Source organism: Sebastes umbrosus, chromosome 24 (assembly GCF_015220745.1).
Source record: "Sebastes umbrosus isolate fSebUmb1 chromosome 24, fSebUmb1.pri, whole genome shotgun sequence".
Lineage (NCBI taxonomy): Eukaryota > Metazoa > Chordata > Actinopteri > Perciformes > Sebastidae > Sebastes > Sebastes umbrosus.
This window is the reverse complement of record NC_051292.1, coordinates 10,538,466-10,551,045: the sequence shown is the minus strand read 5'-3', so window position 1 is coordinate 10,551,045 and position 12,580 is coordinate 10,538,466. Positions and strand designations below refer to the sequence as shown.

The following is a 12,580-nucleotide window of genomic DNA, read 5'->3' as shown; positions in this document are numbered from 1 at the left end:
TTTGCGGGCGGTGTTTTTTAAGAAATGCTCAGTTTGGGTGGGAATTGGAAAGGAACCTCTGTAGAACGAGCGCTGAATATTCTCACCTGGGTGTCTTTAATCAGCATCACAGCAGGCAGAGTGTGTGTGTGTGTGTGTGTGCGCGCCAAAAATAAATGACTGGAGCAGCGGAGTGGAGCTGCAGCTCCATCGACACTTTCAAAAAGACTCTCTTCCTCCCTATCATCACTCTCGCTCGCATTCCGTCATGCGCTCCCCATCTCGCTCTGTGCGTTTTTTCTGAGGAGAGTGGTTTCCATGGCAACGCCGTGCATGCAGGCATTTTCACGGGTGTGATGTATGTGAGTGCGGGTCTCCTTGTAGACTGAATTAAAGCCATGCACAGTTTTTATTTTTCTACCAAAGCACTCTTCCCTGTGTTTACGGGATGTCCTCTGTTCATTCTGATGGATATATCGGCGTTGTCGTGACGACGATGGATGCAAGTAGCGGTTGACACCATTTTGTAGAGATGGTGGACACCAGTTACGATGTTGTTGAGGTGATCCAGCTTCATACGGCTTGAATATCCTCTACAATATCCCTTTATTTATGGCAACACTGAGGATTTAATGAGCTTGTCACGCATCTCCCAGCTTGCCTCTGGCCATGTGTGTGTGTGTGTGTATATGTCACCCTACATGGATTTATGATGCCTAACAGGGTGGAGCAATTCACCCAGGGTTTTAGAGGAAGCCATAACCAGGACAGCCTTCCAGCTGAGTGGCCTCTTGGGCTGGTTGTCCATGTAAAGGCAATTCTACACGCTCTTAACCTGTTAGTGTGGAGGTGGAGCCGTGGTTACTCCCAAAGCCACAGGACTCATTTAGCTTGTAGTCACAGCGTGCAACGAGGGAACGACTGTGGAAGATTTAGTGGATATTAAATCCCAGAAAGAAAACTCAGGATTGCAGCAGAGGGACGTCTGTTACACAAGAAGGCTCCAAGTCAAGTCAAGACAATTTTATTTGTGTAGCCCAAAATCACAAATCACAAATTTGCTACAGGGGGTTTTTACAATCTGTACAGGATACGACAGATAGATGGAGCCAGAGCAACACAACCTCCTCTCCACGCCAGATAGGTAGAGCCAGATCAACACAACCTCCTCTCCACGCCAACCAGATAGAGCCAGAGCAACACGACCACCTCTCCACTCCGTGTAGCTGAAGTGTTACAGAAAAATAACTTCCTAGAAGTGAAGAAAGCAGCTAGAGTCGAGGCCTGACACATGATTTCCTCTAAAATGTAAAGATAAACACATACTAAAAGATCCTACCTCCTCTTTCTTCTCCCTCAGGGTTCATTTCCAGGGAACTTACACTTGGTTCTGGTGTTGCGTCCCACTACTTTGCTCCAGCGGGCTCTGTCAGACTTCCTGTTCAAGTACAACAAGGATGAGTTCAAAATGAAGGTGGGTATACTTGTGTATTGTATGCATGTGTCTCTCTTTACTTCTTTTAACAAATAATGCGTCATGTAATCAGCTGGTTGTGTGTGTGTTCTATCATCAGGTGGTGATGCTGAGTTCGGTGACTGAGCTCCACGCCTATATCGACCCGGGACAGCTGACCACGGAGCTGGGAGGCACGCAGGAATACTGCCACGACAGCTGGATCTCACACCGCACTGTATGTACACACACATGCACACATTTTCATAAAAAAAGTGTGCATGTATTTCTGCATCATTCTTATACGACCTGGACGTGTCCTCCTCAGGCGATCGAGGCATTCGCCCTCATGGTGAAGACCACGGCTCAGACGCTGCAGGCGTTCGGCACTGAGCTCGCAGAGACGGAGTTACCCAACGACGCCGACGCCACCACCGACCTGCTGCACACACACACTCTGAAGAAGGATAAAATGAAGGTCAGATATGCCTTTTCTGTCTTTTCCATACAACCTTATGTCCCTCTGTGTTTTCCTTTGCACCAATAAGTCAATGATTTGATTTCCAGGAGGACCTGCAGGTGGCGCTGTCTCAGGGGGGACGCCTGTTGGAGTGTATAAACGAGCCTCTGCAGACGGACCCTGAATACAGCATGACCTACGATGAACAGGAAAACTTAGCTACTGTACAAAGGTAGAGGACAGGATGAATGGAAACATAAATAGATGAGGAAATTGTCCCTGAATGCATCAATAAATCCTCTCTCCTCTCCTCGTCCCTCTCAGACTCCTGGGTCAGCTGGACGAAACAGAAACGGCGTTTGACGACTTCTGGGAGCGTCACCGCACCAAGCTGGAGCAGTGCTTACAGCTCCGTCATTTTGAACAACACTTCCGTGAAGTGAGTTGAACTGTGGGGAAGTGTAATTTTTCGACACATTAGTCAGGTTTGTAGCTCATAACACATTTACATTAATGATGAATGTGCGTATATTCGTAGGTGCGCGCCCAGCTCGACGTCACATCGGAGCGGCTGTCGGGTTTCTCGGAGGTCAGCATAAGCCCCGCCCACGCCGAGCACGTCCTCCGAGAGCTCAGCGGACACGAGGACAAGGCCTGTGTAAGACACGCACACACACACGTGGAGCAGAAAACACAACACTTTGACCTTTAATGCACCCTTGAAGCCATATGGCTAATGATATAATCAACGTGATGCCCCGTTCCATCCCCCACTCACTGTGCAAATAGATGAGTGGGAGGTAGAGATGGCACCTCAGTGTGTGCTATTGGACCAATAATATGACACATTAGGGCTGATATTATCCCTTTTATTTAAGTCAGATGTGGTTTCAACCTCAGCTATGATGGTTACGCCACCTTTATGCTGCTCTAAATGCTGTTTCACAACATCACATGTTGGATGTGAAAACCATAAAGATGCTGCTTTGCATTTTGGCACAGAGTATGTGTATGTGTCCCGCTCCATCCAGCGTTAAGTAATGAACGCTCCACTCTACTTATAGAGGGAGAGGACTGAGGAGGGGACGATTGATTGATGATGCGTCCGCTGCTGTTAGTTCCATGCATCCTCTATTCTGATCTTCACCGTGTTTCAATAGGACGCACTCGACCGTGCCCTGTCCCTGGCCGGCGAAGGCGACAGGCTGATAGAAAACTCCCACTATGCCGAGGACTCCATCAGGCCCAAGTGCTGCGAGCTCAGAGGAGTGTGCGAGGAGATCAGCTCCACCCTGTGGAGCAAGAAGAGCCTCCTGCTCCGGGCGATGGAGCTCCACCACGCTCTGGAGAAGGTACGAGAGATCAAGATTTGGAGTTAAGTAAGAGAAGAAAGGAACGTTGGGGTCTATTGTTTCTATGAATATTTTCCTCCCAGGCGTCACGGTGGTGCGAGGAGGGCATCTTCCTGCTGGCCAACCAGCCGGTGGACCGCTGTCAGTCTCAGGACGGAGCTGAAGCAGCTCTGCAAGAACTGGAGCGCTACCTGGACACGGCAGCGCTGCACAACCTCACCGACCGCAGCGCCATATACAGCCAGTACGAGGCGGTGCTCACTACTCAGCTCAGGGTCAGTAGGAAGTTCATTTAACAGATTAAATTTGATCTTTTAGTTAAATCGCTACAATATATACGTGTTTGGTGTCCATCAGGACCAGGTAGAGAGAGTTTTCCAGAAGCAGAGCTCCGTCGAGGAGATGTTTGAGAAGAGACGCGTCAGCCTGAAGAAACTCGCCGCCAAACAGACCAGACCAGTCCAGCCAGTAGCACCGAGACCTGAAGTGAAGTCTCCGCTCTCCTCTCCCAGTAAGCCTGAATCAATAGATAATAAAGTGTTTTTAAATCAGGGCTCTTCTTCACCTGGTTAGTTGTATAAAAACATTGTTTCGTCCTTCAGATCAACAGAGAAAAGACAGAAGATACTCCGCAGATAATGCCATCTGCAAAAAGGTAAATGCATGACGAAATACGATTTTTATTCCTCAAAAAGCTCCAGAGATGTTTCGTCAAAGCAAATATATGAATGTGTGTGTGTGCAGGTGGAGTCTCCCCTTCATAACGGTGGCACCAGACATGCTTCTCTCTCAGAAGAAGAAGAAAACCTGGCTGTACTTCGGCGGTAAGCGCGGTCAAAGGTCATCCTCAGAGCCATAATAAAGAAAGCAGTGATCACTTTTCTTTGTCTGTATCACCTTTTAAGGTCTAAAATGTGTATTTTAATACAACATTCATGTACTTCAGTACTGGGGTCTCATCTCAGGAAGTTCTGGAGACAAAAGCGTTTGTGTTTCTGTGTTGCAGCCACGTGATGAATGAACTGCTGGAGACGGAGAGAGCGTATGTGGAGGAGCTGCTGTGCGTGCTGGAGGTGAGCGTTCGTCACGTCAATGCAAATGAGAATAGAGGGTGTAATTCAGTGCATGAATCTATTCTCTATATTCGAGAATGCGTAATATTAAACTCCAACACAGGGCTACGCAGCGGAGATGGACAACCCAGCCATGGCTCACCTCATCCCCAGCGCCCTGCTGAGCAAGAAGGTCGTCCTGTTTGGCAACATGCCTGAAATCTACCAGTTTCATAAGAGGACGTTTCTAAAGGAACTGGAAGCGTACACTGACTGCCCAGAACTAGTGGGCCGCTGCTTTTTAGAGAGGGTGAGCGCTTACGTCCTGCACTCTGGTCTGCACTTATAAAGAGACAAAAATCTTAAAAAGTCAACTCAATGATGGACATAATTTAATTTCTCTGTGTAGATGAAGGACCTGCAGATCTACGAGGCGTACTGCCAGAACAAACCTCGCTCTGAGAGCTTGTGGAGACAGTGCTCCGACTGTGCCTTCTTCCAGGTTTGCCCTTTCACCTTTCACCTCATCATCTTCCTTATCGTGTGGTTTACAACAACTCTAAATATCCTCGTTGGTTTATATTTTGTGAACCAGGAGTGCCAGAAGAAGCTGGAACATAAACTTGGTTTGGACTCCTACCTCCTTAAACCCGTCCAGAGAATCACCAAGTACCAGCTGCTGCTCAAGGTGAGCTGAAACTGCATATACTGCATATTTATGAGTGTTTATTTCAGTCTCACTGTACTCCACTTGTGTTTGCAGGAGTTGTTGAAGTACAGTAAGGGCTGCGATGGCTGCGACGACCTACAGGAGGCCCTCTCCTCCATCCTGGGCATCCTGAAGGCGGTGAACGACTCCATGCACCTCATCGCCATCACAGGATACGAGGTCGGAGACACCGTTTTGAATGATTCATTTAGCTGCTCGTGCAAGAGTGCACCTTAAATACGTCTTTTGCTTTTGTCCTTTTTCAGGGAAACCTGACGGAGCTGGGTCGCCTGATGATGCAGGGCTCCTTCAGCGTGTGGACGGAGCATAAAAAAGGTCACGCCAAGGTCAAGGACCTGGCCCGGTTCAAGCCCATGCAGAGGCACCTGTTCCTGCACCAGAAGGCGCTGCTCTTCTGCAAGAGGAGGGAGGAGAACGGCGAGGGCTACGAGAAAGCTCCGTCGTACAGCTTCAAGCACTCCCTCAGCGTAAGCTCGCGTCGAGTCCTCTAAGATAGGCAGCTGTAGCGAAATGTCAGCTCTGATTGTGTGCTTTCGTTCTCCTCTCAGATGAGTGCGGTGGGCATCACAGAGAGCGCTAAAGGAGACAACAAGAAGTTTGAGATTTGGTGTAACTCCAGGGATGAAGTTTTTATAGTCCAGGTGAGCTCACTCAGCCTCACTGCTTGGATACACGGAGGAGAAACCCTATCAGTGTTAACGTTGTATAATGATCTCATCTAGGCCGCAACGCCAGAGATTAAAACAACGTGGGTGAGCGAGATCCGCAAGGTGCTGACCCAGCAGCTCAAAGCCTGCAGAGGTATTGATAAAAGACAGACACACACAAGCTTGTTTGCATTTTCTTCTCCTTCCGTCTTTTGCACAACATTCAACTGCAGTTCATGTTTCAGAGGCCAGTCAGCAGAAGAGCTCCGACTCCGTTTTCCCGAGTCCAACCAGCAACAGCACCTCCATCTCCCTCAGGTTGGCGTCTAGCCTTTTGCACACAGAAGCTACGCCCACTGATAAGATGCCTTTTTATTTATAGCTTATATGTTTTCTTCTTCTACTCTTTTACCAGTCCGTTTCGTAGCAGCGGTCAGAAAAGCCAGAAGAAGCAAGAGGAGAAGAAGGCGGAGACGAGCACGACGTCTGACGCCAACTCTTCGCCCAAACACAAAGGTGAGTGTTTGATAAACGCTGCATCCTCACGCGTAGAGATGAAATGTATCAGTCAACTGTGGCTGAAATGCTCCTACTGAACTCTTCTTTTCTTCATCACCTTCATCTTCATGGTTCCTCTTTCTGTCTCTCTTTCTTTTTCTTTTTGGGGGAAACGATTATTTTTATTTTCCTCCCCGCTTTCCATTTCAAACCATTGTTTCCAGATGAACCAGTGACCAGTCCGACCACTGACAGGTCCTCAGTGGCTAAAAAGCGTTTTACTTTGCAGGGCTTCAGCAATCTGAAGAGTCCGAAAGGTAACGTTAGCAGACCTGGGGAGGTTTTTAGCTATTGTATTCTTTCTTTAACAAAGTAAAAGTTTAATTCATGAGCACTAAAACACACCCTGAAATGGAATAAATAAGGATGGACAGTGTTTTCCCTCCAACCAGTATATTTATTATCAGTTCTACAATAAATGCAGTACACACACGTGCTGGGTTTTTAATTAAATTCAATTATTGCCTCCATCTAACCATGGACGGATTATGAGACATTAGACCCCTGGGCACAGACATGTAAATGGCCCCCAGTCCTCCTACATAACAAGACACAAATTCAAAGAGACAGCTTTGGTCGTTTTGCATCTCTTTGTAGACATTTTGCGTCTCTTCGTGGTATTTTTTTGTCTCTTTTGGGTATTTTTTTGTCTTTTTTTGTCTTTTTTTGGTATTTTTTTGGTATTTTTTTGTCTTTTTGGTCGTTTTGCGTCTCATCTTGGTCATTTTGTGTCTCTGTGGTAGTTTTGCCTCTCTTTTTGGTAGTATTTCATCTCTTCGTGATCATTATGTGTCTTTGTGAGCAGTAACTTCAAACATAGAGGCCCCCTAACCATGCGTCCAACGGGATTTAGAGCCTGATGCAGTATAACATGGCTATCACTGTGAGGCGAAACTGGTGATCCTAGTTTTTATATTGCAGACACCACCTTCTGGTGGTGAAAGTCTAACATTGCCACTGTTGTATTTCCTACTGTACTCGATACAACAGACCTTCAATAGCCAGTGAAAAAGTTAGAGGCATTTTAGACAGGAGCTCACATTAGTCTCGTTGGTTTAGATATTTAATAGTGTTATATTTTTGCTTCTTGAGGCCGTTCTCGTTTTCACTTTCCTCTTCCTTTTCTTCCCTGTCTTCACTTTATTTCCTGCCCGTGTGGTCAGGCTCGGCCCTGAGCCCCGAGCACACCTCCAAACGCCACTTGGTCAAGAGCGACCCCACGCCGTTTGGGTTCAAAGGTATATATATTGTCATCCTATAATAGGAGTCAATCTAATTCTAGAGATCCGTCGTTCATCCTCCCTTCCCTCACCACTAAAGCGTACTCCAGTCTTTTGTGTTTTTCATTGTGTAGATTCCACCTGTCTCACAAACTGGATGTGATGTCAAACCAAACATTAATCCAGCAGTAGTAGCCGTTCTTCATACCATCGCCTTACATTTACCATGACAGTAATGTACATGTGTGGAGAGAGAGAACTGTGTTGTGCTCACACAGACTATCTGCAGGTCCTGGAAGTCTATTCAATGTCTCCAAAAGTCTGTTTTGGCTTTCTGAAAACCTGCAGATGCTCTGTCATATATATATTTTCCATGTGCATGACAACATTTTTCCACAGGTCATAATCATCATCATCACTGAATTATATGTCTTGTAACATCTTTCATTGGGGAACACTTAACACATGTCACTGAATGAATGATTTACTGACAAATTGTGTGGTTACTTTACTGACCACATCAGAGGGAAGAATCCCTGATGTGTGTGTCCAATGATTTTGGAGCTATACTGTCGTTTTGGTCCATTTTACTGACCGTCCAGCTAACTCAGGACCAGCCGTCCGTCTCACTGACTTGCTGGCTGTCTCTCCCCGTCCATAGAGCCGACCTCCCATGTCACTCTGAGCAGGGTCAAATGGATGAGCACCTCTAGTCTGTTACAGAGCAAGCGGCGAGGTACAGAGCCGCTCTGAGGATCGGCCACTGTGAGGGTTTGCTGTGGTTTGTGGTGCTCATGATTGATTTGTACCAGAGGTAAAGTGTAGCAAGACATCCACTTTTCTTTCATTTAGCCTTGCATTGAGTCTTATCTTAGTTATTTCGACACTTTTAACTTGGAAATATGAGATTTTAAGACTCACTTCATGGTTAAATGACACCGTTTTTTGCAAGATACCTCAAATCAATCATTCTCTCTTCCTCTACTATCAGGTGTTTTGGGGTTAATGGTTGTGTGGCGTGGAGAATAATGAGAATTTGAATTTATTTTTGGCAGTCAGAGCAGCCTTGGAATTAATCCAGGTGATTCAAATCTCTGCCGTGTTTGATCATGAATCCTTGATTTACTGGGATCTTACTGTCTCCGTTGATCTGCTCCGGGGGTTTTGGAGGACTTTGATTTGACCTTTGACTGTTTGAGCGTGTGTGTGTGTGTAAATGTATTGATTTGTCAGACAAACATGTTTTGGACAGAACGGATCTTGTGATTTTGTGCTCCTTGTGGGAGATTATGTGTAACTGGGACTCTCTTTCCAAGTGGCATTCAGTTTTTTGCTCCTGGCAACAATTCACATTCACTAACATGTGAGCTGTCCTTTTAATACAGACAGATCTATCTAACTATTCCAACCATGAATATCCCTACTATCCACTCACACGTTTTGAGTTATCTAGTGACCCCCCAGGAAGCGTTTTAAATGCCACGTGGAGAGGGAGCGTGTGATACAGATTCCTCAAGTCTCTCCTTTGTCTCTAAACCTCCTCACCTACAGGCTGGAACAAGGCGTCTCTCTCGGTGGACGCCACAGAAGAGACCGACGGGTACTCCAGCGGCGAGGATCCTTTGAACTCTGACCCCGAGGACGAAGTAGAAAAGAAGCTGGTGAGTCTGAAGACTTTTACAACACTTTCTATATTTTTCTGTTTTGTCCACCTCTAACTGGCTGTCGTCGGTGACCTTTGACCCTTCAGGCTCCGGGAAAGTACACGGTGGTGGCGGACTGCGAGAAGGCGGGACCTCAGGAGCTGTCCGTCAAGAGCGGAGACATGGTCCAGCTAATCAGAGAAGGAGAGGAGGGACAGTGGTAAACATCTGCTTTTCTCTAGTCAGAAGAATCCAAATTTATGTAGACCTTAAAAACAAAGATTATTATTGGTCTACATTAGCTGGTGATTTTCAGCCCAAAGAGTGTAAACAAGACCTGACTTATATCTCAAAACCTTTGAATTATGATTCCTACTTTTACTGGGCCAACAAAAATCCCCAAATCTTTTACTAATTATGTGCAATAACGCCAACAAAGGCAGCTGTATGAATAGATATTTACATCGTTGGATAAAGTCACTGTTTGTTTAATCCTCTGCAGGTTTGTGAAGAACCTTCGCAGCAGTAAGGAGGGCTGGGTGGCCGCAGCAAACCTCCTCAGCCTCATCACAGAGTCCAAGTCATCCCAGTCGCTCAGCAGCTCAGGTATTATCCATATGTACTATATATAGTGTCTATAGACACCTGTTCTTCAACACTTTTCACTGCCTTTATCTCCTGCTGTCTATAAAGCTGACACTGTTGTTGTTTGTGTGTTTGTCCTGCAGATGGCAGCGTCTCTGGCAACCTCAGCACTTCTTCCAGCTGCAGCGAGACATACACCAGCTTCTCCGACATCAAACCCTGACCTGCGATCATCGCTGTCCCTTCTCCGTCCATCAACCATGTGGAATTACAAAAATCCTGAAGCTGACCCTGACAGGAGGACGGGTATTTTCAGCCACCTGTCAGTCTAACTGCAAATGGATAAATGGCTTATTTCCACTCAACAGTATTACACTCTCATGTTTTTCCCTTCAAAGTTATCAACATGTTGGTAAAATCTTAAGTACTCTCACAGTTGATTCAAGTGGCAGAAAATTCAGATCATTGAAATATCCAGGATATAAATAACTAAGTTCCTTTACAGCCATGTGATGTATCCCCTCCGGTCAGGCCTTCTTTAAAAGCGAAATGTCTTCAGTCTAATATTTAATCCTTCTGATTATGTAGCATTAAATGCACTAAACGTGAGCAGCTCACACTGGACCCCATCACGGCATAGCGACAGATTCTTGTGTGAAACATGGACAGGTACAGATGCTTACAGACGGACCATGATGCTTTAGTGTCACACATTAATCGTACACTGTGAAAACTGGCAGCTGGCTGCAACAGGAAAGAAAGCTTTTTTCGGTGGAGCACCTCTGAGGGCGTGTCGCTGTAAATCTGAGTGTGTTAGATCCCTGTAGTGTCTGGCGGGCCAGTAATGCTGTATTCCTCCACATGTTGTTGATAAGAGCTTCCCTTGTTTCATGGTAAGAAAACACAGAGTCAAATGTATCACACGGTGAATGTCACCAACAGCACCACCTGGTGGTCAGATGTGCACTTCTTCTCTAGTTACACTTCGAGAGATGCAGCTTGGAACAACTTCTAAAACCTCTTTCTTTTTCCAAGAGTGATTGTCTAACTCGCCTCTGAGCTGCTCTGGATTCACCTCTCAGGAAGCCCAAGAAGTTGCGCGGGGCAGGCAGGCAGGTGTGACCGCATACCTGCGACTAAATGTCTTTGTGTGTGCGCATTCTTGCACGTGTGTGCTTCAGAACTAATCCAACTGGTCACCCCCAGGAGAGGCCGCAGACAGCAGCTGGATCAGAGTCACATTAGGGTCATTCTAATGCTGGATTCATTTATAATGAATTTAATTGATAACCCCTGGTTTAACAAAAACACACTCTTAAATCTGAACTGCACATGAATCCAGTTTTTGCGTCACTGCGCTCACCTATCTTTGGTTTGCACTGCAGCAACAAAAGCAGGCTTTGTCCCCTCCCTCCCTCCGCTCCCAGCCCCACTCAGGCATGTGACAGCCGCCACTTCCCTACATGCAGGGCTAAACCGGGGCCCAGACCTTTCTCAACATGTTGCACCACCCTGCCGCCCGACAGCAATATCTGTTTACTTCTAATGTAGCCGAATGTGCAAAAAAAAAAAGTAATGACAAAAGTCTGACTTTTGGGCCCTGTAGTGGAAACGAAGATACAAGCACATCTGTGACAACCAGCTGCTGTGACACACACACACAAAAGGAACCTGTGCTATTCTGACACCTTGTTTTTCAAGGGTGAACATGTTTTTTTTACACCCAAATTTCTACTGTATCCACTGTAAAACAATCTCTTCCTTTTTTCCCCATCTTCAATGTTGAATGTGTGACTCTGTTGTTGAAGCAGAAAAACAAGCTGTTACACTCAAACCAGCCCCACCCATTATGGGCTGTATTTGTCCATTAAAACCACTGTGGTTTGGTTAAACTCTGCCCCGACTATGATTAATGCTCCTGATTGTTTTCTCGAGCTCTTCTCACAGAGATGCTACTCAAATCCCCAACACGCATGTGCTCCCTGTGAAAGGAAAGATTCTTCTCCAGAGAAAAAAGGAAGCTTTCTGTGTCAAACTGTGGCTGGCATTATGTGTCCTTGTAAGTCCTGTAAGACTGAGCATTGTATGTTACACTTGTACAGATGAGTCCTCTATACCTCACATTGTTTTCCTCCAGAGCATGTGCATTGTGAAGAGGATCATGGGTTTTTGTCTCGCTGTGTATCATCTCTCTTTGTGGCATGTTCTTCATAAACCTCTCACGTCAAAGTCCCCGAACGAGTATTTTTTACCAGGCACTGTTGTATTTCGTGAGAGTTTATTTTCTGCCCTCCTGAGAGCTGACACGGGCACTAAAACTTGTCAGCGTTCTATTATGACCACACAATAAAGCTTATTGAATAATTTGTACCTTTTGACTTTGGGAGGCTGGAGAGATGAGAAGGGTTCTATTTTTTTGTTTCTTTTTATGCAGCACATTGCAGCAACCACTGTCTTTATTTTCCTATTGTATCTACCGAGTATGGTGTTGATATAAAGATATTATAATGAGACATATCTGTGTATATTTGTAAATATGTAATTCTGAATTGTATGTAAAATGAAAAGCAGCTTTAATAAAGTCTGAGATGGTTTCCTCTATGGGATTTTGCCTTTTTTATGGGAATTAAAGCTATATATATTTTTTTTATTTTATTTATTTTTATTATTTTATTATTATTATTATTATTTAATAAAATATTTGAATTAGTCTATCAATTTTAATAGCTTTTTATTAAACATAAAAACACATGGATAAGTTGCCAATGTTATAAATTATATATTTTGATCCGGAAGTGTAATTTAAATCACGTGGTATCTAACCTCCAATAGGCTTTCTCCAGTTTAGACTGTCATGATTTGGCCTGGGGGTGCGTTCCAATATGTACACCATCCAACCTT

The 12,580-nt window shown here is 45.3% G+C and overlaps 1 protein-coding gene across 3 annotated transcripts in view; it reads left to right on the top strand.

Annotated features, from left to right (window-relative positions):
• mcf2la (mcf.2 cell line derived transforming sequence-like a) overlaps positions 1–12,280 on the top strand; it is a 35,680-nt gene extending 23,400 nt beyond the window's left edge. For all 3 annotated transcript variants that reach the window (XM_037762484.1, XM_037762485.1, XM_037762486.1), the window contains 27 exons: positions 1,340–1,453; positions 1,554–1,670; positions 1,761–1,910; positions 2,000–2,124; positions 2,217–2,331; positions 2,431–2,550; positions 3,053–3,244; positions 3,328–3,519; positions 3,602–3,755; positions 3,847–3,899; positions 3,989–4,068; positions 4,251–4,317; positions 4,421–4,606; positions 4,706–4,798; positions 4,892–4,984; positions 5,060–5,185; positions 5,272–5,493; positions 5,575–5,667; positions 5,749–5,827; positions 5,907–5,991; positions 6,089–6,189; positions 6,396–6,488; positions 7,395–7,469; positions 9,003–9,112; positions 9,202–9,314; positions 9,597–9,700; positions 9,823–12,280. In XM_037762484.1, the coding sequence (XP_037618412.1) occupies positions 1,340–1,453; positions 1,554–1,670; positions 1,761–1,910; positions 2,000–2,124; positions 2,217–2,331; positions 2,431–2,550; positions 3,053–3,244; positions 3,328–3,519; positions 3,602–3,755; positions 3,847–3,899; positions 3,989–4,068; positions 4,251–4,317; positions 4,421–4,606; positions 4,706–4,798; positions 4,892–4,984; positions 5,060–5,185; positions 5,272–5,493; positions 5,575–5,667; positions 5,749–5,827; positions 5,907–5,991; positions 6,089–6,189; positions 6,396–6,488; positions 7,395–7,469; positions 9,003–9,112; positions 9,202–9,314; positions 9,597–9,700; positions 9,823–9,902 (3,132 nt within the window). In that variant the 3' untranslated portion in view covers positions 9,903–12,280. The remainder of the gene's footprint in view (positions 1–1,339; positions 1,454–1,553; positions 1,671–1,760; positions 1,911–1,999; positions 2,125–2,216; positions 2,332–2,430; positions 2,551–3,052; positions 3,245–3,327; positions 3,520–3,601; positions 3,756–3,846; positions 3,900–3,988; positions 4,069–4,250; positions 4,318–4,420; positions 4,607–4,705; positions 4,799–4,891; positions 4,985–5,059; positions 5,186–5,271; positions 5,494–5,574; positions 5,668–5,748; positions 5,828–5,906; positions 5,992–6,088; positions 6,190–6,395; positions 6,489–7,394; positions 7,470–9,002; positions 9,113–9,201; positions 9,315–9,596; positions 9,701–9,822) is intronic.
• The last annotated feature ends 300 nt before the right edge of the window (positions 12,281–12,580 follow it).